Below are 27706 nucleotides of genomic sequence, written 5' to 3'. Positions count from 1 at the left end.
ATGGGAGGACCCATGATAACAGTGGGCGACACTCACCCCTTTCTCGGCACTCCTGCGTGTCAGGGAAGTCCAGCTCCCAGAAGTGGTCGGGCGTGGCCGGCGGCGCGTACAGCGCCCGGTGACGCGAACACTTGTGCAGCAGCTGCCGCCGCTGGGCCTCCGGCAGCGCCAGCCGGTCGTAGAACTGCGAAACAGCCATGTTCATGTTGCCACCGATCACCGAAGCAGCACTCATAGCCAACTGCTATCCGCTGTAAAGGGCTATCAGGTTCGCACTAGATACCCTTCAAGTAAGACGGGGCGGGGACACTTAGGGTCCACCTTTGAGGGTACGTCACGACAGAGCTGATGATTCCCGTTTACGGACTCGCATCCATTCATTTTGCCAGTCGCTTACTAAGCAGTCCGTTATTAACGCGACAGGGTTAGAAAATCCGGCATCGGCGTTGCGAGCAAAAAAAAGAAAGTCACGATCGTGGCTTTAGCAGGTTGTTACTGGCAGCTGGCATGACCGCGCACTGACTGGATGTGGGGTTGCCTGAAGTTTCGTTTGGTAGGAGCTGGAAACTGGAGTCTCTTCTTTCCCATGGGAGGGTGTTACTAGAATCACCCTGCCAGGACACTACAATTCTAATTACCCCTGGGCCACACAGGCACGCTGGCTTGGTTAAAGCGGGGCTTAAATGTCGGGTGGTAGCCTATACCCTTCAAGGCGGAGATCAGGCGTCTCTATATGTAATTTCTGTGCCCGTATCATCCCGCATATACTCATTAACATCAACAAACAGGCGGCGTGAAAGACCAGCCGGCATAGGTATATATCCCGGCTTTAACCAAGCTTGTGTGGGCTAGCGGCATCGTGTCTAACACGACATGCCCTGAAAGGTTGGATTCCGATCTCACCATCTCATCTCAAAGGCGAGGACCTAGTTGGAAGCTAGCTTAGCCGTATGCCATGCGGTATCGTGACGTCACACAATCCGACGACCAATCAATGCACGGCCACGTCATTTGCAAACTACCACCACCAGAGTCACTGGCGTGATTTTTCGCACCGGTGCCTGGGGGCGTTTAATGCTCTCGCGTTTATATAGCGACTACATATGGCGCTGATTGTCAGCCTAGTGCGTCAATACATGAGTTAAAGCAGATCGGCTTTTGTTAAAGGGCCACTGAAATGCTACTTGGGGTTAAATTCTAATGATATCAATTATTAAAGGAGGCCTTTGTGTGTATTCGAGTTGGATTTGAAAAGCTTTACGTGGATCCGATAACTTGCAAATAATTTTTATAAAGCGGTCTAGGCGACCGCTCGCATCCGGTCTGAGCAACGCGTCGCCGCGCGCAAGCCTCCCCATTGACGTCAGTGAGGCTACTGGGCGCGCCTGCGCATTGGACGCTCCTAAGTTAGGAATGTGGTGGGGCGCCGTGGCAACTTTTTTCTTCTTTTTTCTTGCGCGCCGGCGTGGGTTGAGTTGAGGGGGGAGAGAATTATTCTCGATCGCCCATATTTTCGGCGCTAATGAAGCTAGGCTAAACATGTCTGCGCTGCAAAGTGGATTGATGAGAAACTTATTGCTAGCGCGCTTTATATAATTCTCGTAAATAGCTTTTCATGGGCCCTTTGAGGCGCTTGCGCTACCTCGGCACCACTGTGCAGAAGCGAGGTCCCATTGTTAGCCTCTGCGCATGCGCGCCTGTAGTAAGTCAAATGGAATACAATGAGTCTTCGAGGTCCTGTCAAAGAGCTCAGAGCAAGTGGACAGGCGTGGCGCGTGAGGACAGACTGCGCGGCCGCGCTGGGGTCGGAAATGGAGCCGAGGGCAATAGGAAAGGCTTCATTGGGGCATGCCTCCCGAAAAACTAACGCTCCCTCCTCGATCCCTCCATGTCACGTGCGAGGTGATGGCTAATAAAGGGCACCCCACTCACTTCCTGGCACTCCTTGCAGTCGTGGGCAGGCAGCTGCTGGCGGGCGGCCTTCTTGCGCACGGGGCTGTTGTGGTACTTGACAGGGAGCTCCCTGCAGAGGTCAACACAGTGAACCAGGAGGCCAGCCCCTTCGAGGCATCCGAAGACACTTTTTATGCTCAATGGGAAGCAAAGACCGATGCGGCCAGAGCACGTTCGGGTGCATGTCCTGAAGTACTCCTAGCGACCTGAAGGCACAGGCATGCCGGCCTGGGTCTTCAATGAACGTTGAGTTATTGCCGACGCTACAAATTCTGCTGCAGATTATTTCTGTGCTCGCAAAAAAAAAAAAGCATGTTTTTATTAGCATTATTGCAACTCTGGCACTTACAGGTTTTACCAGACCACCCTGTGACTATGCGTTGGGAACAAAGGATAGGTAATCACCATGATATATCTGCTGAATTCCTGTTTATGTACGAAGATTTTCCGAAACTGAGCGGCGCGTCTTAGTGTGGCTGGTCACAATATGGCAAGAGAACACTTTTCCAGGACCCAGGATCAAATGTTTACGAGTGGAAAATAGGGGCACAGAAACGACAGAGACAGTTCTTCCACACTCGAAAAAAGTTATAGCAATCTGTCAAAAATAAGACAAAAATGTTCTGTATGTCTGTCGCAACGCCCAAATTTTCTGTAGCACTTTTTAAAACGCATATATTTATCCTCACGTCAAATGTCACCATATACATCTCATTTCCTTGCCACCAAGGATTCGTGTTTTTTTTTTTTTTTTTCAAGCTAAAACTACATCCGAAGTTTGATCATGTGTTTCTTAAGGCACGGTTCAGGTATCCGGGAAAAAGCATGACAGACACTACGCCTTTTTAGGTGAAAGCCTTTATTGACTCATGACTCGCTGTTGTAACGTAACACAAAATTCTGATGTTAGCACACGAATTTATGTTGTCATAACAGGTTCACTATCAGTGCTTGTAGTGTCTCCTTTGTTATGGTTTATGGGGTTTAACCTCCCAAAGCGATTCAGGCTATGAGAGACGCCGTAGTGGAGGGCTCCGGAAATTTTGGCCACCTGTGATTTTTTAACGTGCACTGACATCGCACAGCACACGGGCGCCCTGCTTTTCGCCTTAGCCGAAAAGCGGCCGCCGAGGCCGAGATTCGATCCCGCATTCTTGGGCACAGTAGTCGAGCGTCCTAACCACTGCACCACCCCGCACTGCATTAGAGTATTGTAACGAAGTATCTAGACCAACTAATCCGAACAGCTACCTTTCAATAAACTACCAAAACCACACAAAAATTCTGCTGTGACAACAGGAATTGTTCTGCAGGTTTTTGTCGACTGACATTGTTCCCGCACCGCAGTGAAAGCCCGCACTAGACACAACACACTGTCGACTCCGCTTCCTCGACCAGCCGGATGATTTCGATGCCTATCGCTACTCCCTGACGAAATACAGCGAGCTTGCCGAATGTCTGTATAATGTGTACACTGTTACTGCACGGCGACTGCGCACAATGATTGATGTCAACGTGGTCTCAGTTACAAGTGCTTTTCAAAGAGAAGTTTGCACACTGTGAGCAGGCTGTCTGATCAAAGAGCGCAATGGTATTAGCGACACATACATCCACAGGCTGTCGCGACCTGAAAAAGGTGGCCCAGCGTTACGACATCAACGTCGTGTTCTCTGCACCTCGCAACATATCGAAGCTCTGCAAAATGAATGATCCTGAAAGCACGGGTTCTACGATGGCGCATGTTGACAGCGTACTCGATGGGAGGCGCGGGCGGACTGAACAAAGCATGGCCGCCGCGCACAGTTTCTGTTTCTTTGACTAGATGGCGCTAACTTTTGTAAAGCCTCTATTGCGGCAGGAAGCATAGGACGCCGAGTATTGAATGCACAGGCAGTGCGAAATATCAAATCTTCCCGAGTTGCGGAAAGGTGCACATTGGCCAAACTGGGAAGTGTGTGAATGATGCCGTTAAGAGAGCACGCTAATAACGTCCAAAATGCACAAAAGGGCAACGATTTTGAAATTGTTCTTGCAAGACACTGTTTTACCTACAATTATTGTTCTTAAAGGCACAACTACTACCAACTGATGAAAACGTGCCATACGGAAAATCGTGGAATCAGAATGAATTCCAAGATCGGGGCGAGGGCTGAGAAAGTACGCTTTCCATTCACTGCCCTCTTTGCTAGACAAAATTGCTTGCTTGAGCGTGCGCGGGTGATCGTCTCGGTTGGACAGCTGTAAACTTCTGCACATTATAAACTACTATAACCTATAAAAGTTTAGTTCATAGTATTCAACGTCCCAAAGTGGCTTAGGCTATGAGAGACGCCGTAGTGAGGTTGCCGGAAATTTCGGTACACCTGCCGTTCCTCAACGTGCACAGACATCGAACAGCGCACGGACGTCAGCAGAAGCCGGGATTCGATCCCTCATCCATGGACACAATAATCGAGTACCTTAGCCACTGCATCACCCAGGCGGGGCTCTATACCATATGAACACTAAATAGGATACTAATCGAAGGTATGTGTGGCATCCCGTTCTTTGAGATACCTCTGAAAAAGGCACAGGGCCGTTGCCACAGTTAGGCCCGCTCTTTCAGAGATGGTTACAGATCGCGGTATTTCAACGTCCCAAATCTACTCAGGATACGAGAGACGACGTAGCGGAGGGCTACAAATTTTAAAACACCTATGGTCCTACACCGTGCACTGATATCGCACGTACAACCGACGGGCGCTTTTACATTGTTACTCCATGAAAATGGCGCGGCCGGGATTAAGCAGCTTTAGATCAGCAGCCGAACTCAGAAGCCACTGCGGCGGCCTGATTTCAACGACGAAACAACTGACAAAAAAAAAAAAAGGGAAGGAACAAACTCGTGCGGAAACGAATGTACACCAAACGTATACAAATGAACTGATAATAAAATGACCGCCGATAGGCATATCCTCTTCAGAGACAGTTCAAATAAATAGCGCCTTGAAGCTTCAGATATTGCCACCAAGGTGAGAGAACAAGCCGCACTCTTGGACAAGCTGGCACAATGCCACAGCCCTCAATGATCGCCTCATGTTTTGTCCTCCACCAGTTCGTGGCTGCAGACTCGCGAGCTCCTGGTGGGTGCACCAACACCGAGAATAGCGCGTCGCAAATTCCTAGGACAGCCAACCTCGCTGCCATTGCGGTGGCTTACAAGAGTCTTGCGATTACGCATCTCGAGAACGGCCCCATGCACCCACTGCGAGTCGCTCTCCCCAACAATTGACATATAAGCGCATGTCACCCGCTATTCGAATAGTCATTACTCCGTCCGTATATATTTTTCGCAGCCCTCCGCTATATTAAATCTAAAACTTGATTTAACCCGAGCAAGTCGAAACTCGAGAAATCTAAAAAAGAAAAACGTTTTCATATACAATGTTTACTTCAGGATTGAGAATCGTCCTCCTATTGGTGCATATAGTTTGTTCAACAGTGTGGGGCCCTGCTCCACGCACAAAACAGCGCAGCGCGCCAGCCACGTTTGAAAGGCGCGCCGCTTCCCGGCAATCCCTGTGCATTTCCCCACGTTGGGCGCCATTTTATGGGCGATTCCTTTGCCCGAGGGAGACAAAAGACACGCGCACAGCGGGCCGTCATACAAGGTAGAACATTAGTGACGATGCCCTACTTATTGCATATTTTAAAATCTGACATTGTCGCATTTCTCATCAAGCATGGTAGTTTCCTTGAGGCAATGTGGAAATCTTGTTCGCTTTTCTTGTGGAACCACAATACAGTCGATGGGGTCGAATCTCCTCATTATTTCCGAAGAATGATGGTCGCTATAGCTCACTGTGTAGGCACACAAAGCCAAGCTTGCATAATAAACGGTTACAGCACCATGACTTATGTTATCGGCCGCGCACTTGTGTGCAGTAAACTTTTTAGACGCAGAAGAGCAGTGCCCTACATGTATGACGCTTGTCATGCAAGGGTTAACAGTCTGTCCCCAATTTAAGTCTGTATACTTGAGCGTGGGAACACGCACATCCTAAGCGATTCACAAAATGCGACGAAAATGGGCCGGTTCGATATTATGCGTGCGAAAAAGAGGCTGTTGATTATTTCGATCAAAAATCGCCGCATTGTGCGAAGACCAAGCGCAGTTCCTCTCGTAGCGATAGATTCCTTTTTGGCGGCGCTGGAGAACGGGGAATGGTGGCGACTAAGCGGCCAACGCCACGGTTGGCGTTCGCATATAGATTGTTTCGTTTGGCTGATGCGCCGAAGTAGGTGACAAGGACGGCAAACGGAATCGACCCCACCGTGATGCGCCTGGAAAGCAGTTTCGCAGCCTCTGCTTTTGCGCATAGAGACAGCAGTGGAGAAGCACCCTTTGATCACACAGGTACGATGCAGAGAGATACAAGGAACTCGGTCTGATTAACACATTTCGCACAGCATTAACAGAATTCGCAGCCTGTGCGTCGCCATAGCGTTGATGCAGTTTCCGGGTGAACTGTAATGCGTTAGCAAAAACTCTCGTTAATTCGGCCTTCCGAATAGTCCGAATGACCAAATATGTCTGAAAGGAGCGCCAAAATCATTCGCACAACAGTAATTTTATTCTGTGAGCACCTACATGGTGGTTGTGTGCATTTGAGATGAAACTCAGGTGAGAAAGACAGCTTTTCCCGGTTTCATCACGCACTTTACTTTGCGCACTATTTTTGGCACGTATGAGAATTGCTCCGAAATCTTAAAGGCTGCCGTTTACACCGTACGACGCAGTAGTGGATGCTTCACCGCAGAGTCAAGGTGGTGAAACATGTGGTTAAACTGCACATACCCAGCACGCAGCTTCAACGAACTGCATGGAAGCAGCGTGTGGGCGCACTTGGTGAATATTTGCGCAGGTGTTAGAACAGCGTGACGCCACCACAAAATAAATATGAAAACCAAAGGGAAGGAGAAGCTGGTATGGCGCGACAGTTTTAACGGCCTCAGTCCGCGGCTCCCATTGCGGATGCTCGCTCGCGTACGTGCACTTTGCTCCACTCTCTTAATCACGAACCATTAATTTGCGCCTCTATTATCCACCACATACCCATTGTTACAGTCGTAAGCTACCACATCACCTTGAAAGACCACCCGACGTAGATATAAAGCTCCACTTTGACCAAGCCGTACGCAAATTTGCATAGCATGCCTGACCCAGAACGCAACGGTCTTGGAATGTGTGGTTTCCATCACTGTCCCGTCTGAACTGAGAAATACACGTTGCAAGTTCCCGTCAATTGGCCTTGCCACGTGGTCTCGTCACCTCGCACACCTCTACGACCAACGAGAGTCCGCATATGTCAGCTGCCGCCTTCCACAGACACGACAGCGATTTTCCGCTCAAAGCACCGGCGGCCGAAGTTTCTGGAGAACGAAGTCTAACGCTTTCGCCTTTAAAAAAAAACATTAAGCGCCAGGCAGCGTCCAGAACGGCGCGGCGACCCTGACTGCAGTCGCGGGATGGCGAGTTCGGAAAAGCGAGACCGAAACTATGCGACTGAGCTCTATTTCGGAAATTGGGAACTTCCGAGTCTCCGTACCTGCCATAGGGCGCATAAAGTGTGGACACGACTGCTTTGTGCGATTCAGATTCGGGGAGATTGGTGGATGCGCGAGGAGTATCTCGACGCGATACCTCGTCCGAATTAACGCGAGCACGGCCATGTCCGAATTAAAACGAGCGTCCAACGACATAGACTTGCATGAGCAGCGGTCAGGACTGCGCTCCTAGTTTGAATTATCCTAAATTAAGAGGGTCGAATTAGCAAGATTTTACTCATGTGTTTGCTTGCTTGAAGAATTATCGGCTTCATCTGCTACTTACACTTCCTCTGTGACCAAACGTAGTCCCCTAGTAAAGGTTTTCTGGTTGCCTCCGCTGGATAATAAAAAAAAAGAAAAAAACGTTCGGTTCAATAATTATTATATTCCGGCTTACTGATATAAACATCATTTCGTTTACTGCTCTAGCTGATTATCAGCGAAGTAATACAGGATGCCACGAAGCATAGCCTATGTAGGGTTATTGGCGCAAGCCGATGCCTTTTAATCAATTTACTTTTTGAATCCTTACCATATCTTTATGTCCCTAAGTAGGAGGGCTGAACCCGATCTGGCGACGCCAGCTGTGATGGATCAGTGTAATTTCGGCTGCTAGGTTTTGACCTCCCACTACAGCCAGCGGTCACGATGGAAACACGGCGGAACCCGTGTGCTGTAGCTTGCGAATTCTACGGCATCCTGAACGTAAGCCGCTTTTTCTCGGACCTGTTCTATTTTCGCCACATGGGAAAGCGGGTTATTTTATAAAAACCGACGGCACGTCTTCTCAGAAAAAAAGATGGAAGGAGTTCCATAACCTTGAGTTAAAAACTTGGTACCTAACCGGTTTGGAGCAAATGCTTTCTGCTCCACCTTTGTGGACTGAGTGAAATAGGGATTGCATTTTTCGGATTTTATTTTTGGAAATTGCGCTGACCTATTTTTGGAAATCACGCGAAGGCTATCTCCGCGTTATTTAATGCGAGCTGTTCATATACCAGTAATTAAGATGCACATGGTGAATCTTGAAGCTGTGCTTGTAGAAGAAATTAAAACTGTTGTCCTGGTTTCCATGTTTCATTTAGCCAGAGGGTTCCCGCATCACGAGGTCTGCTTTTTTTTTATGGCAGCTATGTTACTTTTCGGTAGCCAGGACATATTTTCGGCGATGCCCATTCCCGATTTCATGTATGTGGCCGACAATTAAGCAGCTGATAAACCCACTTGACAGGTTGATCCATGACTTCCTTTGTTAATTGCCAACTTTCACTGAGCCTTAATTCGTACTATACAGTCAAGTAGCTACGCTTTGCATGGCAGAAATATTGAGCTTTCCAGGCTAAAACCGAATGTGAAAAACTGATTGCGGCTTAGTTTTATCATGCCTATGGTTTATTTATTTATTTATTTATTTGTTTATTTATTTATTTATTTATTTATTTATTTATTTATTTATTTATTTATTTATTTATTTATTTATTTATTTATTTATTTATTTATTTATTTCAGTTACCCTCTTGGCCCGGTGGGCATTATAGAGGGGAGTGGGACTTGGCAAAAAAAAAAAGGAGGGGATGAAACATGGGTACATGGCATTGTAGGTTATGAAGGCAAATGATGTTTACAATGCAGAATTCACACAATAAAATAATAACAGCAAACAAAACAAATTATACAGGTTGCAAATTATTGAATGCATAAATACAAGATAGGGTGGAAAAAAAAAACAATGACGCACACGATATCAAATACAAACAGCAACACTCAATAAAAAAAAAAAAGGAAAGCAGATAAGTCGCGTACAACTCGACTTCCTATCTGCTTCCCTTTTTTTTATCTTCCAATCTTTAGTTATGAGGCGCATGATATCTATGAAAACTAATGGCTGTTGGTTGTAATGAACACTGACTTCGTCAGCTTTGTTAGTGAATCAGTCCCTTGTAATAATTTTGGCGTTGTTTATCATCAACTTGTAGTAAAAAAAAATAACCATTATATAAAATTTATGCCCGAGTAACATGATTTCTAATTACAAAGCAGCAACACGCCATCGTATTATGAACCTACCTCTGTAGTAAACTGTATTCATTATTTCTATGAGAAAGAAATTCAAAGAAAGTGCAGCATTATCCTATGAAGTTTGGAGACCTTCATCCTCTAAATTCCGAATACTAAGAAGCAAAAATTCCGAGATCATTGCAGAATCTGCACTGGAGAAATGCGTAAGCCTAAGCGTTGCTGCGTTGTCCCCGAGTTGTGCCAGTGGGACTCCGCAAGTGATAGACACTGGGCCTTTCCTTTCCCGTAAACCATTCGTCTTCCACAGAAACAAGTGTGACAGATACAGTGCCTTTCCCTTCCTGTGAACCAACCAACCATCTAATTACCTAATCAACCCAAGTCAACCATATTGTCACTTTCACATCTTTCCTTGTTGCTCTATCCGATGGCACCATCCTTTTATTTTTCGACATACCAACTAGTTCCTCTTCAGCGAGTGACTGTCTACCTTCGTTCTCTTGTGTTGCGTCCTGTTCCACGCTGTGTTCCCAAATATGGATTATTTTGATGTTGTTCATGTCCTTTTTTTCTAATGTTTTAGCAATGTTACATACCCAAGCGAAAATTGTAACTGGTCTAAATGCTTTAAGGAACAATTCCCGGTTGATACCATTTGGATCCCAGTTGAATTCCAGTTGGATCTAACTGGAATTCAACATTATAACCACCTTTATATATAAAGGTTAGGTTGTTCAATGTTTCAATAAACATTAAAACAATATGAATCTAACATCTATGCAACATAAATGTAACATTCGCGAAAATGTAGATCAACCTTGCACAAGCCAGTAGGGCCACCGCTCGTGATGGTACACAGCTTACACATTTTGCAAAGACCAAAATACAGTACAACTCCAGGACAACTCCTAGACTCACCTCTGAACAAATATTGAGTCAAGCTTTTACATCCATCGCCGACGGGTGTTTCATGAGTGGTAGTGGCGAATGGATAATAAGCAAACATTCCTAACAAACTATTAGGACTGCGCTTTCATTCTACGGCGGGCGTCCTCTCAAAGCTCTAGTTGCAAAGAGTTATTGAAGAAACATGGTTAGCGGAAGAAAAAGGGCAAAAGTGCTGGGACTTAGTGTATGAAATATATATGCTATGCTGCTTTATAGTTATGATTGAAATATTACTTTAACATTCAGAACCAAATATTGAAACATTTGCTTGTAACATTAAAACAATGTTATGATGCAAATAAAACACAACATTATAATAACATTTACAAGTCCACATTAGTATAATGTCTCTACTGAATATTCTACTAACATTGCTTTTATGTGCCAAAATGTTGGGGAACCTTCAAGCAACTTGGATAACAATTTTATAACATTATTCTAACGTTCAGTGCTGCCTGGGTAAGCGCATCCTTGCCCTCTGCACGCTTTTCTTTGACAAATTTTTTTTTTTCGTCACTAGCGACGGGCGCTTCGGCGCTGTGGGCTATGGTTCTTCTACATGCTCTTTTGGTTTTCCTTTACTTTTTCCCCTCCTTTCTTAACTGCTGCAGATGGAAAGCCTCGAGACTCGAGGGTATCACACTCTTCTTCCGCAAAAATAATTTGCTGCCGCTTCATTTCAGAAACTCGCTTTGACAACCTGTCATTGTAAACGAAAAGAGGAAAAACAAAATGTAAGTAAGCACGTAGGTGTGCCGCCTCCTCGAGCGCAGCTCGAGGAGGCGGCACACCTAAAGGCGAAAGGGAACTATCAGTTTTCACAAAAAGACTTAGTTTTTCTCTGCTAAAGTTGAAAATTACTTTTGGGCATTACATATGCCAAAATTATTTCTAATCAGTAAAATCGGAAAGAAGTATGGTTGGCGCATAGAATGATGAAGTAACAATTAACCTAGCACATTTCAACGTGGACTCCAATGAAATTCAAAGCGGACCAGCGAAAAGAAAATGGGCAATGAGAAAATATTTGTTTAAGTTTCATTCTGCGTGTTAGGGTGAAAAATCTGGAGCCCAGGCCCATATTTCGTGGAGAGGAGGGGCAGGCCATGCAGTGGCTGCCACGAAAAGAACGTAAAAATGAAAATAACTAACACTGACTCAGCGAAAAGCAAGTCAACTTCCTCAGCGGTTTTTCAGCAAATTTGAGCGAAGAAACATTAATGAAAAATAAAATGGAGGAAAGCCTAAAAGGAAATGTGAATAGAAGATAGGAAGCATAGTGCTAATCAACGCCATTCACCGCTCCCGTATCTTTTTTTCTTTTTTTTTTTCACCACCAAGCTTCCCATCTCAAGCAAGTGCAATAAACTTTTGCCCAGTAAAGGCACCTGCTAAGCAAGTCTTTGCACCGTTTTAACTTGCGTAGTATGAACAAGTTCGTGTTATTCAATGTGTACATGCTGAGCCGCACGCGCAAGGACAGGGGAGAAAACCTGGGCCATGGGGCGCTGTGTCACTCTGTGCATCAGCGCCCTCCATGGAGACCCCGGCAAAACCTTCGCGCTGCGCAGCCGCGTCGCCTGCCTGTTGTCTGCTCCTTCGGCCAGGTTCTGGCCGCTGTTGCACTCCAACAAAGGGGGCCAAAAAAAAGTACTAGAATAAAAAAATGACAGCGTGCTTTTTCGCAAAACTTGTGTGGAAACAGTAATGCGATGGTTGTCGGCCATTTTTTTTAGTTACCTCGTACCGCTTGTACTCGCACCTCCGTTCGTAACTGGCGGTGCTTCAGCAGCCATCGCGGACCCGAGTCGGCCTCAAAAAACAGATATACGTCAATTACAGGGTGTCTGGCAACCATTATTTTCAAAATCCCTGACTTTTCCAGGTTTTCCCAGATTATTTCAGATCAAATCCCTGACGAATGAAGAGGCTACAAAATATAGCTGTTGATGATAATGAGCATAAACGAATAATTCCCGACAAAAAGCTATCTATTAATCATATTCTCCAGTTTACAATAGTGAACAGCTGTTATTAGTGTTAATGGTGGGTAAAAACGTCGCAAGTTTACTGAAATTGAAAAGCGCACTGATGCCAGTCTCAGCAGAGCTCTGATACTACCAGTGGCAAAGTATCCTATAGGCCCAGTGTATTAAAAAATGGTGGTTTTGATTGGTCAAAATTCTGGTGTACGTATTGGGTTTTACGGCGCAAAAGCAAGTAAGGCTATGCTAGTGTACGGCTGATGTATGCTATATAGGGTGTCTCGATGGGAGGTACCCTAGGTCACGCCCGGTCTCGAGGGAGAATGCGCTCCTTTTAGTGCGCTCTTAGCGAAAATTCTTAAAGATAACAGAAATAGAATTCATTAAGAGGAGACACAAGTCTTATAACGGTCGAAAATGGTCAAAAATCAATTCTGAGTAGAACTCAATTTCAGAAAGTTTATCCTTTTGAGCACCTGCACTCAAATTATTAACGCTGAATTCGGTCAAGAAATGTGATAAAATCTGCTTTCAAAACATCACGGCAGCCACGAAATGCCCCCCGGAAAGAGGAATTGTGGTCGAAATTCCCAGAGCTGGCGAGTAGTCGGCGCAGAGTCGTTCTGTCAGGAAAGTCCACGACCCAACGTGCGTTTCACCTCGGCATTAGCGTGGAATGCGATGCCAGTACCGATCGAGTTCATGGTTATCGACATGAGTATTATGCAATTTTATTGTGCACACGAAGCGCGGGACCTGCGGCGAGATCGTGAAGATGTGAGCGGTCAACCGCTGGAGTGTCACAACGGACCTCAGCTGTAGCTCAGCTCGCCAATCGCTTTCTCGCTGGCAGCTGCCGGCACGATTATTCAGGCTTTTTGTAGCTTACTGCTCTCACGCAGTGCTTCCGCATATTTTATTGAGCGCCCAACTCATATGCGAACTGGGTTATTATGTTGTGGGAGCTCAGCCATGCGCTGGCGTCTAAGTAATATATCGGGCGTCGCCTTGCGGCGCGGCCACGCACTAAGAAAAAAATGCATGAATGTACTTGCTGTGCACCACTTGGCGAAATTTTTTATGGTTTTCCAGACGTTTCCCTGATTTTTCCCAATGCATGAAATTTCCCTGACACTTACCGGTTTTTCCAGTTGCTAGACACCCTGAGTATTGGCACATTTGAAAACCGCTACAGTGTTCCTTTAAGCTCATCCTTTAAGGGTATGACACGAGAGCGTAAGATACCAGCCCGCATATAAATGAGAAGGGTTCAATGCTGCTGAACCAAATATGAAGCGAAAGCATTAGCTGCCGGTGATTGAGCATTCTTCTTCTTCCGTCTTCTTCGCGGCTGTTCAAGGTCAAATGTGGTCCTTCCCAGGAAGACGCGACGTACGGGCCAAAACCAGGTGCAGTATTGCTATTGCGATAAAAGCGCTGGGCTTGCATACTCAGCCGCGTCGTGTGCTCTGTGCAGCATCTGAGTGCTTGTCTTCTTGCGCGCGGTTGTTTTTCTCTTTGCATAGTTCTCGTTGCAGTCGATTTCCAAGAAAGGTGCGATATGGTTAAATTACGATGCGGTTTCAAAAAAATCTAATTTGTAAGCTATTTTCAGCGGTGCGAACTTCTTTACTCTCCCACAGCTTAACAAAACAAGAGGTGCCGCCTCAAGTCCTTCAAAATACCTGTCAATTGCCTCTAACCTTCGAGTAGCAAATTCGCGTTCATGTTTTTTTTTTTTTTGTCTGAGCCTGCCAACAAGCGCTCTTTGAAAACAATGCTCGTGGTGATCAATTAATCCTAACTTCTCGCTTTTGAAAGCACTGATAAAAAACACGTTTCCAGCCAGCCTCCTTGTCAGCCAGGGAACCGAAAACAGCAAAAATAAGAAACCCTACTGGCAAAGCTTTGCGCGCGTCTGCACTCTCCGTTTCCCCTCCTCCTCATTCTCCTGCTCCGCGTGCCCGCGCGGCTGCTCATGGCACGCGCTACCGTGTGAGCAGGCGCGCAGACTCCACAGACAGCTGTGCGCTGCACGGATACAGCTGCGTGTAGGTTTTTTAGTTCCTCTCCGCTCCGCCAGAGACCAAGCGCTGGCATCGTGGAGCAAACTCCAGCTTGGGTTCCCTATAAGCGGGAACAAGCGAGAGCAGCTGGCTAATTTCACTCTAATTGATGAAATAAGGATGTGCAATCAACAACAATGGGGAGTTAGCTTTTCAGCGCACACACAGCACCTCCAAAACCGCTTTCCTGGTAAGCACGTGTGTTAAAAAGGGGGAGGGGGAGCGAAGAAAATACATTTTTACAATGAGTGTGCAGCCGTTGCGTACGCTTCCTCCTGTATGCCAGGCGACCACACCCCCCTTCACCTCACCCGGTATCAGAAAGACATGGAAGAAAAGCTCTAAAGATAAAGCGTGCAGAGAGGGCAAGGATGCGTACACTCCCCCATTCACGCCACCAGGTCCGGAAGTTATTTGACAACGCTTGAAGACTGGGTACGAGGATTGCTTGTATTGGCCAGGGTAGGCAAATACGCCACCGGGTCGTCAGAAAGACAGATATATATTTAAAAAAGCTTGCTGAGAGGGCAAGGGAAACCAGGTTGTAGCAGTGACGTAATTTTATGTCACCCTTGTCTCGTGATCCTCCCCAACCGATGTGCAAATGCCGACAACCATGGGCGGTCGTTTTGGTAAAAGTCAGCGAGAATGTGATCGCGGAAGAACATGTTTTCTATTTGCCTGTTTTTCTTTTTCCGTGCGTGCTGCTAGAACATTTGCGATCTGATGCGATGGTGAATGTTTAAGGACAAGGTTGGATCACCTGCCGAGTAGACGCCTTGCATGCTATGTTGGAACGAAACCCGTGAAAGCAGTCCATCTTTTGTGTCGTAGTGAACCTGCACACTTATCCTACTATCTTGGAGTAGAGCCGTAAACTACCTCATGACGGCGCCACCTCTCTGGTACCCCTAACATGGTCGTGCTGCAGGAATTTGGCCTGGGGGAAGGAGAACCCCAAAAACGGTTTAGCAGTCAGTAACTTGTCTCAGACGGTCGTAAACCGGCAAACGTGTAGAAATTTGCTTAATGCCCGAGGGCAACACATAAAACTAAGGCAAGTGCTTGCCATATATGGAAGGCTGAAAAAAAGCTCGACTCGAGTCACTGGTCAAATCCTATGCTCTGCCCTTTTTCTCCCACTCCCATTACTCATTCCTGGATACCCTTTACCCCTCCCACTACGTCCTAGGGAAGCTTAGGAGTTGCGCTGCTTAGTTGTATACGGACAAAGGAACTGGACAAACGCTGAGGTTATTGCGCTTAACCTCAGCGTTTGTAGAGTTCCTTTGTCCGTGTACAACTAAGCAGCGCAGCATTTGTGAGAAGATGTTCGAACTAGCTCAATCTCAAGCACTTCTTAAGCTTAGGAGAGTCTCACTGGGCACGCTCTTCGCATGTGCGTTGCCGAGTAAGTGCCCCCCGCCCTTTCCTTTGGAGTAGAGCTACTCAGTGACAATGCCTGTCAACAGTACAACAGACAATGCCTGGAGGGTACAGTACATACTGCTTTCCCACTGGTAGTATTACAAAAACAGAACAGTACGCAGACAGCGGTGCAGGAAGGACAGATGTTTAAATGTACGCTTAAGGTTGAAGACAACGGCTCTGAGACAAGATTTGAAGTGAGATTTATTTCCTCAAAATGGCTTTAAGGCAGTTGTCCCCATCGATACACCAATTTGCTGACGCAGTCGTATAGATCAGAACAGCAGCAAAATTATACTCGCTCTGCACACACATTCATTAAGAAATACAAATACGACACAGCAACAAGGCTACAAACACGCAATGGACAATGAGTAGACAGAATGGTGCACATTTAAGGCCTAGCTTAACGCCGCTTGGTTATACTACAAGTGAGCATAAATGCGGACATTGTTCATGGCAGCTCTGAACTTGCGCAGACAAGCCTAAAATTCTGCACTCGTCAAACTTTATCTAAGCAACAAAAAAATACTTTTTTTAAAAACTTGACCAATATTACTATCTGTTTTCGAGCAACACTCTCAAGACAGCACAGTGAAAATGACTACTGAATAAAGATGAAATGAGCTGAAGACATTCCCTTTCTCCTCCTAGCACAGGCCACCTTGAAATGGATTGTCTCGACAATACCCAAAGATTTTTTTCCCATTCCCACATTTGTACAAGGTTCGCAAGACTCGTTACACAGTGACTAGGCAAAAATATTTCCACCACAGCTTACCACACAACTGTGCTATAACTGTGCTATAAAGGCAACCAAAACTCCCACAGACCTCCGCCAACCACAGAAGACTCAAAGGCAAGAACAAGTGCAGACCACTGACCACACACAAGTGCCGCAGAGTGGCATATATTGTCTGCATAGCCTTCAGCCTAAACACATGTGAACAGCTGGATACTTTGTTTCTTGGATACCAGACTGAAATGCTCGAGTTGGCTCGACCAAAGTACAATAAAATTACATGGATATGTCAGCAAACGTCGCAGTAAGACTCCCGCCGAATCAGGCACTAAGTGGCAAGCCCCAAAATCAAGGCTTGCCACAGAACCAATTGCACTTCTCCAGACACAGATGCCAAGTCCAGCAACCATGCAGTCAGACAGTATACAAGAGGCAGCATAATGCTCAGTAATGTTTGGTTTCAAGGTGGACTCTAACATATAAACATGTCGATGCATGATGCACATATATAGATCAGTAGTGAACCGTACACACAGATACGTTTCCTTACAATAAATCTAAAGTAAAGTATGCTCACTAAAAATTTAGTTCACAAAATTCTTACAACTTTCACAAGAAAAGCAATGAATCCTACCGCCCTCACAATTTTGCTTGGGCAGAAAGCACTATTGATGGGCACATTTTCTAGAAACATGACAGCTTATACAGAATACAAACAAAATCCCACACAAAAGCTACCACAGCATACTGGCTTTGCTTCCTCTTTCTTCCTCGTTCTGGGTTGCAAAAATTGAAGGGACAGGCAAAGAAACTGCACAGCACTCCAGAGTACAGACTAAGCTAAAGGACAAATGCAATGATGCAGGAGAGCCTAAACAACTTAGCAAGTTCAAGAAATCGAGTACCATCATGTCCATGAACTAACGATAAACAGATGCCCAATTTTTCACTTAACCAGTTGGAATTAAGGAAGTTGAGTTTCAATGAAACAGCTCCATGACTTCAAGCCATGAAGAGAATTGTACCGTCAGAAAAACAAACAAACTTGAAACTATAGAAAATGAGATCATGACATGATACAAATCTTCGTAGACACAATATGACATCAAATGATGATAATCTATCCCGCACACAAACTGCTCGCCATGCAAGACGCCCAATGGCCTCCACTGTGCCCAGCACGCAGGAAAGCGCACAGGAAAGCAACAAAACAAGTTCAAGACTGCCAAGTGTACCGCAAAGCATTCTGCGACAAGTCTACGACATTGCCGGATACTCTTCCCAATCAAAGCACCCCTTGCGACATGGTCGGCATAGTATGGGTAATGCCATGTCGAAGCAAAGTCAATGAACACCTGTATCCGAGGTGGGTGTACCAGTTGCCAACCTCAAGAGTCGGCCTGGGTACCTCAACGTCACTTCCATTAGCAAAGCCATTAAATGCACTGTGTTGACCCTCAAGCCACCCCCTTGGCCACCCACCGCGTGCAACTGCTGAAGATTACGGCAGTTGAAGCAGTGACACACACTGCTCCGCTGCAGTTTCGCAGTGGGAAGACTCTTGCTGGGGCAGAGGAGTGCAGATCCTTGGCATGCCACAAGATTCAGTTGCCACACTGGGCTGGACACTGCACCCTCTCTTATGTGGTGATGCTGACAACGCTAATGATTCGGCCCCTTGAGATGGTTCCCAATTTTTTGACATTGACACAGAGGCTGCAACACTAGGGCGCATAAGGCTGCCTGCCATCCCGCAGTGGCCAGGCACACTTATAGAGGACACAGCTTGATAGGAATCTTGTTGATGGCTCTTGATAGTCGGCCTGGAAACTGGCGGCCGCTCTACTGCTGGAAGTAGAGGCCTATAGCGAGAGGCACTTTTCACGAGGCATTCTTGCCGATTCTCAGTCACTGCTTGCGAAGGAAAAACACGCAACCACAGTGACGGTACGCTGCTCTTTGGAACGTGCACCGGCTCTGCAAAGTTCTGGCCTCTCTGTGGGTGGATAGTACCAACAATGACATACTTCCCCGGAGGTATGCACGTCTGCTGCAGTACTGGCTGCGAATTCCTTTGCACACTATGCCATGGCCCTAAATTCCAAGTGGAAAGCGTTACTGGTAATGACACTGGCAATAACGACCCTCCGTGGACGATAACAGGCAACCCACATGTCAGCTGCCCAACATGAATTGTGTTTTGCACTTGCAGAGGACCCCCTTCAAAAGCACAATTCTCCGGCCGTTCTGCACCAGTGAGAGAGGCCGTGTGTTCCAGGACACGCTGATGCTCGCAAGCGTTTGGACTGTCGCTTAAGGAACGTTCCTTTGCAGTCACCAACGGAAGGTTCTGTGATGCATCACCATTGCGCATCTGACATGGTTGTGCTACAGGATCGCCATTGATGTGCGCTTGCTGTGCCGACTCAGTAACACCGATGCAGCCGGCATGAAATGGCAGGCGAACTCTGTGCGGCTGCGCTGCATGCAGTTCAAAGGGCGCATGCTGTGTACTATTCCCGTGACCTCGGGGCCAACGTCGCGGAGACAAATCAATCACTCCGGTGCTGACCGCTGGTGCATACACGGAAACTTCTGAATTACAGACGCTTACTTTCTCGGAGCTCAACTCGACCTCTTGCAAGTGTCTGCGAGAGCTCTTTTTCACAACTTGCGATGCACACACTGCATTGAACTCCATACTCTCCCTTTCGTCGGATGATGTCAACACGGAATTATTACTCTCAGTCTGCCCTTCAGCAGCTAAATGAGAGTCTTTGTCCGTTAGGCCTGTGTACCCAAAGCGCACAGTGCCTTGGGCTGTTAGAAACTTTGTCCCGTGTCCTATTAGTAACGGCGACACTGGTGAGCATCCGAGGTCTTCCGAAGATGCCTTCAGCATTGTCCCTCCAGCAGGGATCGGGAAATGCAGTTCCTCCGTGTGGACAGCCACCAAAGACTCTGCAGTTTGCAGCACAGTCCCATTGTCATAAGTTTTCACTGCTGCAACCCTCTTTGCACAAAGCTTTTCCGAGTTCCGAGTTGTACCAACCGGTCTGACTGACATGGTCTCTGCACCATTTTTTCTAAGGTTTCTGGAATCGTCTCTCCCACACTTCAACGCATCCATCGAAGGATTGACGTAGGCTAGAGGTCCGCGTGAAAAATGGCTGTCGGATTGTTTGAGACTAACGGCGACCGTTTCTTGCACAATGGTACCACTGCTGTTGCGCTCTCTACAATGCTCTGCCCTGGCGTTAATGTTCTCCTGGGTGCACAGTCGAGGAGATATCCCCTTGGCAAAGGCGATCCTCCTGGCCGCCGCGACGCCGATCTCGCAGAAGGCACCCGGTGGCAGGGCCCTCCTCAAAAACAACTTCTGCAGGCCCCCAAATCGGGAGAAGGTGAAGAAGGACAAGATTCGATCCGAGGGATCACCATCATCTTCGTCGTCAATACAGCCGGCTGTGCTGTACTGGGATGGGGCCTCCACCTCCGAGATTGCGAGGAGCCGAATGAGAGAGTTGAAAGCCTTTCTCGTCAGGGCCACAAATATAACTGCCCCGTTGAATGGTGGAAGGTGAGCCATGACTCGACAAATGTCCGATGCCGACAACCTGATCAACAGCTGGCCCCCGGAGTGAGCAGCATCCTTCTTCGGATCTAGGGGACAGTCGACACAAGGAGAGAGTAAACAAAGACCGCAGGAAAACGGCTTTAGCCTCAACAACGACCGACCTGACAAAGTAGTACTAAAGCGAGGCAAGGCCTCACAAGATTAAAGGGCTTTCCCAGTTTACAGCATTAAGATGATGGCTGCTGACGAAGCTTCTCTGTGCATTTGTTACTGAATGGTAACAACGAAGCTTGTGAAAGCACTGACACAAATGCACATAATATAAGTACATAAGATTCGAAGGGACAGCGTCTCACCATATGCAGCAAATTGCTTAAAGAAACAGCCGAAAACGCTCAAGCTCAGAAAAGGCAGCAGATCTAGAATTACACCAACAGCAAAAGCCTCTGCTTATAGTACAGCAACTCAAAGGTAGGATGCACAATCTGTTTGACCTTTGCCTCTCCTAAGCATGGTCGAAACAAGTCATTTGAATGGTGTTTTCTCTTGCCTACGCACCGTTCACGCTGAACTCGAAGCCGTTGTCACTAAGTGTGATGGCCGAGTACTCGGACACTCTGGTAGATCCCAGATAGATGGCGCAGGACACGAAGGTGATGCACTGAGCATTGCCATTGTCACCAAGGTCATTGGGCGTGACGGCAGGTGACGCTTTTGGAACCATGGCGTCGACGACGGACGCAAAAGAACCGCTGAGATCGGCATATCCAGGACACCCATTGCAAGCTCCAGGTAAATGGACGCCCCTGCTACCAGCAAACACATGGCGACCATGAACACAAAAGACTGATAAAATAAGTAGTTCCTATTTGACTGACAGAGAAGACACAGCAAGAGGCCTCCCTCACATGAAGACAGCCTAATGTTCATGCGGAATACTTTTTTAAACACTAAATTCAGTTACGCTCAAGCTGGCCGACAGAAAACCGGCCAGTGAAAAACTGCACGCTGCTGGTCGAACATGAGGTATAACTTTCGATCCCTCGATTCCAAGAGCGGCGCTAAAACTTAAGCCCTGAGCCATGCACACTGAAGATCGCTGTCTGCCTATGGAGCGAGATTGTGGAGGCGGCCACTGCCGGTGGATAAGCGCGACTGAGGCTGGTCCTCTCGAAGTCTTGTGATCGCGACCTCCGCAACATACCACCAAGTCTATTATGCCGGTGTTTTTCCAATGCGCTATTCATGGAATACCATAGACGCTCTCATGCCCTCTAGCCACCCACAAGTCAGAGTGGCCCACAGGTGGTAATTCAGAAGTCTCACAGACAGGAAAGCTATTGCCTCCCATTAGCTGTCTCATGGAAATTTCCACTGGTCGCTTCAAAGCAGGTTTTCTTGCTCTGGGATGATGATTTCGAATTCCACTGATCGACCAAGATAGGTTGTGCATATTCCAATGGTCGCTTGGAGCAACACCAGGCACTCTAGCTGGACCCAGTGACAAGTGTCGGATATTGACGGAGGTTCCAATCGGTGATGTCGTCACTTGCAGAGGTTGAAGGATTTTTTTTAACGTTTTAGCGGTTACTGAGACCCGAAAAAGACGCTGGGAATCACAAATTTTTTTCTTGTACACGTATGTCAAAGTGCATCTATCAAAAAACATCTACAGCGCTAAAATCGTGATTAAAACACTGATTATTGACTAAGACGAACCGGTTCACTTTGTACTGCCTGGCAACCTGCATACCCCCGGAAACCCAAATCCTGGCCCAAGAAGCCGCACAAACCTAGAAACCGTACACCCCCTACATATTGGAAATACCATATAAACGCGTGTAAGAGCCACACCAGTGTATGGGCCGCACCCCTTATTTCCCGAAGCAAATATTAAAAATAAAGAAATCCGTGTATGGGCCGCACTCAAACTTCATGACACACGCGAGAATAGCCTTCAAAATGCACGCGCACAGGCACTTCCAGATGCCGCCCACGGATGGCGCCCGCAGTTGCATGTCATCATCATCATATTTTCCCTCTGCTGCGAGCTTTCGCAATCCATATTTGCATCGGTATCGCCAGCCTCGGCCACTCAGTCTTCGTTTTGCGACGTTTGAGACTTCCGTGGTCACTTGCCGGATAGAGTTCACCTGCGCAGTATCCGCATTGACATGGCCGTCATACCGGGCAGCCTCATCGGCATGCTGCAAACCTGGAAGTCAGTGTCAATCAGCTTTTTAAGGTTGAATTCCGAAGGCAATACTCCGAATGAATGGCAATCGGCAGTCCTGCCTAGACGCCGACCGGCGGCTCAAGAGGGCACCGTTCGCAACTGTGCAAGGCTGGATTTTGTCCGCGTAGAACTCCGTATCTACGAACATTGTATCCCGGAGTTTCAAGGTGACCGGGATTTCAGAAAGTTTAGACGGGACTCAAGACAACGAATTCTGGGGTGAACGTGTACCAAAGCACAGCGCCAGCTTGGAGTCGGAAGACTCCGCAATTGACGATTGAATGCTAAATAAACGCCGCAAATTAACTAATTGGTCTGTTTTTACTTTAAAAATAAAATTTCTTTTCCGGTGTGGTGTGTATGGGCCGCACACTAAAATTGGCCCTCAAATCTGGAAAAATAAGTGCGGCCCTTACACGCGTTTATATGATATTGACCTCCACCGCTCTAAACGCTGTAGAGCCATAAACTGGAACACATTCAGCACTAAACGAGCAACAAGAGAAGCAGATGCCGTCGACATTCTAGACGTAGATGTCTGGATACAGGATCAGTGCAAGGGCATCAAGACGGCCACTTGCACGCCCGAGGAGGCTCACCACATGGAGATTGTGAATAGCCACATTCTTCTTCTGTGAGAGGCAAAGAAAGGACTTGAGAAATGACTCAAACAACAGCACTGGAACCACAGTTTGTGCAAAAGAATACCTAGGTTAAACAAGGAGATTGAGGACTGTGCAGCTAAACTTACATAGCAAAACTAGGACGACATATGCAGCCACATGGATTGCAATATGGAAGTCTCTAGGACTTGCAATTTGCTCCGTTATCTACTTGACCCCACAGGTAGCAGGAGCACTCAGAGGCAGAACCTACAAAAGCTCATAAATACATATGCAGGCACATGAGAGGACCCTCTTCTTGATCTTATGCTCCTAGCCAAGCCTTCCCAGATTATGCCGGTCCAGAAAACATACATCTCGACTCCCCCATTACTATGGCTGAGGTTAAGGTGGAAATCGCCAGGCAAAATTGCAAAGCCACCTCCAGCCCAGATTTGGTAACCAACCTCTGTAACATAGATGAAGATACTCTACACTCCCTATCCAAGTACACGCAGAAATGGTGGTCAGAGGTTGGTTAGTTATGTTGAGTTTTGTGGTCCAAAAGTGACTATGGCTATGATATGCCAAACACAAGGTTAAAAATGTTACTTAAAAATCATTTGATACTTATAGTTTGTGTAAAATGCTACCATCTTTGAGGAACCTAAAGATCTGCAAAAGATTAAGAAGTGCTTGTTCACCTAAAAGCAGCATGGGGTGTAATGGGATGCATTCTTTATAAAATACTTTAAAATATTTTTTTCTCAGTTCTTCAAGTTGTGTACATGAAATTAAAAAGTGGTTTACTGTTAGTTCATCACCGCACCTTTCACAGAGTGGTTTGTCTTGTTTTGTTAGCAGGAAATTGTGCGTAAGGTGGGTGTGTCCGACGAGTAGGCAACATAAAACTACTACTTCAGAACGTTCCTGATGTCGACAGGACTGCCATTCAGATAGAGTTTTAGAGAGTGTAATTTGTGGTTTACTTGTTCATTCCATGTAGCTTGCCATTTACCTCTCAATTTATTGTATGCTAGCCTTAAACAGTCCCTATGTGGCATGCTCATTTGTCTAAGTTGACCAAATCGGGCTTGTGCACACATACATTCGCTTTCTCATTTCCCTCAATTCCAACATGGCTAGGGAGCCAGCAGAACTTTATGTTGTGTTTTCAAGCTGTGATTTTACCTATGTTATGTATTAGAACGTTCCTGCCTAATAACGGTTCTTGGGCATTTTTAATCGCTTAAAGAATCAGGCCTAAAAAATCGGTGTAGATGACACTGTTTATTTTCTTCCTGGCTATCTCCTCTACAGCGACCCATATGGCGTAATACTCAGCAGTGAAAACTGAGGCACACTCCAACAGTCTTACTATTTTTTACTGAATCCTTGAACGACTGCACTTCCTACATGTATTTCTGTTTCTGAGCCATCTGTACAATATTCAGTGTAGGCATCATATTTTTCTTCGAGTGCAAAAAATTCTTGTAGTGTGTGCTCCTGTAGTGTTTTTCTTTTTTGTAGATTTATCAGTGAGAAGTCACATATATTGCAGGGAGGTTGTACCATGGCGGCAGAGGGTCATTTCTTTGTGCAACATTAGGTAAGTCATCAAGTAGGTTTAACTCTTTGCATTTATCTTCAAAGTGTAATATCAGTGGTCTGATAAAATGTGGTTTATAGTAGAATAAAGTTTTAGATGGGCATTCAGTTACAACAAGACAGCCGAGGTGTCTCAGGAAAGAACGAATTTTTAGGACATATGTGCACGTTAGTGCAGTTCTGCGATCCTCTAGTGAAGGCTCATTTGAGTCTACATAGATTGGCTACAGGGGATGTTCTATATGCTCCCGATGATAGTCGGAGACCGAGATTATGAATAGGGTCGAGTCGTGTCAAGTAAGATTATCTTGCTGAGCCATACGTCATGCATCCATAATCTAACTTGCAACGAACCACAGAGCAATATATTTGCAACAAACATGCCCGATCAGAACCCCAACGTTTCCGTGACAGCACTTTCAAGACAGTAAGGGTTTGGGCAGTAGTATTCTTCTTCAGGTTGTTTATAAGGGGTAGAAATTTTTATTTAGTGTCATTTGTATTTGTCTCTCACATGTAGGTATGCTGGATGAAGTGCATGCTATCTGTAGGTCATCTACATAAAGGGAATACATTATGGACTTGGGGAATTACTTCAGCTAAAGAATTCATCTTTACTATGAAAAAAGTTGAGCTCAGAATGCACCCCTGGTGTATGCCGTTCTCTTGGATAAAACTGTTGGAGAAAGTAGTGCCTAGGCAATCTCTAAATGTGCGGTCAGCCAGGAAGTTGCCCAGAAAGTCAGCATCCTCCCGTGGATACCAAAGTCTGTTAGGTTGCACAGGATGCCGAACCTCCAAGTGGTATCATAAACCCTCTCCAGGTCGAAGAAAACCCTGATACGATGCTGTTTGTGGATTAACGCTTCCCTGATTTTGTTCTCTAGGCGGACAAGATGATCAGTTGTTGAAGATGTCTTTTTAAATCTGCATTGATGTACATCCAGCAGATGCCGAGATTCAAAAATAAATGTGAACCGGATGTTTACTATGCTTCCAAATGATTTTGTGATGCAACCTGTAAACGCTATTGGTCTCCAACTGCTAGGACTTGTTGATTTTCCGGGTTTCAGAAATGGTACTACTATGGCTGTTTTCCATGTTTGCAGTATTTTCCCAGCTATCCATATTTTATAAAAAAATGCCAAGAGTGCCTCTACTGCAGCCTGAGAGAGATGAGTAGCATCACATAGTGTAGATAATCTGGGCCTGGTGCCGTTTTTTCCCCTATACTTAAGACTGTTTAATTCCTCTATAGTGAAGAGCTGGTTGTAGTCCTCCTGTAGGCCTGCTTCCGAGGGGAGTCTGTTTTTCTATTATTGCTTTGTGTTTTCGGAAGGTGTGCATGTAGTGAGATAAACTTCAGATTTTTGCAAAATGCTCTCCTAATATATTAGCCTGTTCTTCTAATGATGTCTGTGCACAGGGTGCTGTTAACATTGGAAGTGTGAATGGGGTATTATCTCCAGCGAATTTCCGGATCTGCTGTCACATTTTCTTTGAGGGCAGTGTGCTGTTGGAGTTTTTCTCTGAATTTCTTCGAATGTAGCGGGCCTTAGCTTTCTTAATGTTCAGTAAATTATCTGCTGAGGGGTATCTGTCAAGAGTACCTCAGGCTTTAATCTGTTGTTTTTTTGCTTGTGTACATTCATGCGTCCCCCATACCTTGTGTTTTGTTTGTGCATGTGTTAATGTTTGGGGGATAGCTAATGTTGCTGCTGAGATTAGACAAGCGGTAAACATCTCGTTAATTTCACCTATGTTGAGGTCCTCTGAATATCCTTTGTCTAGTGCGGCATTAATTTTAAAGAGCGGCCAGTTAGCAAGATATATTTTCCAACGTCGAGGTCTTGTTGCAATGCTATGTGTAGACGACACTAATTTTAAAATTGTAGGTAAATAATCATTTCCTTTAGGATCATCAATAACTTTCCAACTAAAATCACTAAATACAGATGGTGATGTAAAGGTTAAATCCAGACAGCTCATCTTTCCTGAGCTCAGGCAGCAGTATGTAGGTTTTCCTGCATTCATGAGACATATGTTATTGGTGAGTATAAAGTCTTCTATGATTTGCCTTCTGCTGTCTGTGCATTCACTTCCCCAGGAGAGGAAGTGCGCGTTAAAATCCCCAGCTATCACATATGGCTCGGGTAACTGTTCAATAAGTTCTAAATCCTGTATGGGAGCTGTGAGGTTTGGTGGTAAGTATAAGGAGCAAACTGTTACGGTTTTGTGGCTTATTATGCTCACTGCAACATGTTCTAAGTTTGTTTTTAATGGTATCTCTCTTGCAGAGACGTCGTTTTGCAATATGATAGCGACACCTCCTGAGAGTCTGCTAACCTGCTCTCGATCTCACCGGAATGCTTTATATTTTCTGAGGATGTTTGTGTTCTGTGGGCCAAAGTTTGTCTCCTGCAGGCAAAAAGCCATGGGTGCTATCGATTTAATTATGTCAGTGATGTCAGTATAATTCCTTAGCAAGGTTTCCCCTTGCTTTATAGCGAGTGCCGTCGCCCCTGCACCCCAGCCGTGATGAGGGTGATGACCATCGCCTCACTCGAGGCGCTGGAGGTCCGTGGTGTGGCCACAGGCGAACAACATTTAGGCCTCCCGCTGCTGGGGGAAACCTTGTAGACTCCCGACTGCACAGTCGGCGAGCCCCTTCTGGAGTTGGCAGGACAGCCTTGGCTGCCTCTGTCTTAGGTGGACTTCATGGGCCTACCACACGGTCCGAAAACGCCTTGGTAGGTACCATGTTGTGGTCTGGCACTCCACCCCTACACACAGTCTCCGCGTAGTTTTTTTTGGTCTGGAATATGTTCGTTTTTTCCAAATGTTTCCTGGCTTCTGTGAAGGAGATGTTTTCATTTGTTTTGATAGTTATGATTTTTTTCTTTTTTTCATTGTGGACAAAACCTTGAATATGCTGGGTGGTCCCCTTTGCAGT

At 46.2% G+C, this 27706-nt stretch overlaps 1 protein-coding gene across 5 annotated transcripts in view; it reads right to left on the bottom strand.

The window, feature by feature from the left end:
• LOC146192227 (uncharacterized) overlaps nt 1-27706 on the bottom strand; it is a 78290-nt gene that overhangs the window by 2293 nt on the left and 48291 nt on the right. Inside the window, exons 8-10 of one of the 5 annotated variants that reach the window (XM_084602393.1) lie at nt 20866-21116; nt 1933-2023; nt 37-184 (exon numbers count right to left, since the gene is read on the bottom strand). In XM_084602393.1, coding sequence (XP_084458519.1) covers nt 37-184; nt 1933-2023; nt 20866-21116 — 490 coding nt within the window. Of the gene's footprint in view, nt 1-36; nt 185-1932; nt 2024-16175; nt 20394-20865; nt 21117-23123; nt 23176-27706 lie in introns of those variants that run through there. The other 4 variants (XM_084602394.1, XM_084602391.1, XM_084602392.1 and 1 more) reach the window with 4 other exon arrangements.

Source organism: Amblyomma maculatum, chromosome 4, assembly GCF_055883805.1.
Source record: "Amblyomma maculatum isolate TAMU_Amacu chromosome 4, ASM5588380v1, whole genome shotgun sequence".
Taxonomy (NCBI): Eukaryota; Metazoa; Arthropoda; class Arachnida; order Ixodida; family Ixodidae; genus Amblyomma; species Amblyomma maculatum.
This window is presented reverse-complemented; position numbering and strand designations above follow the sequence as displayed.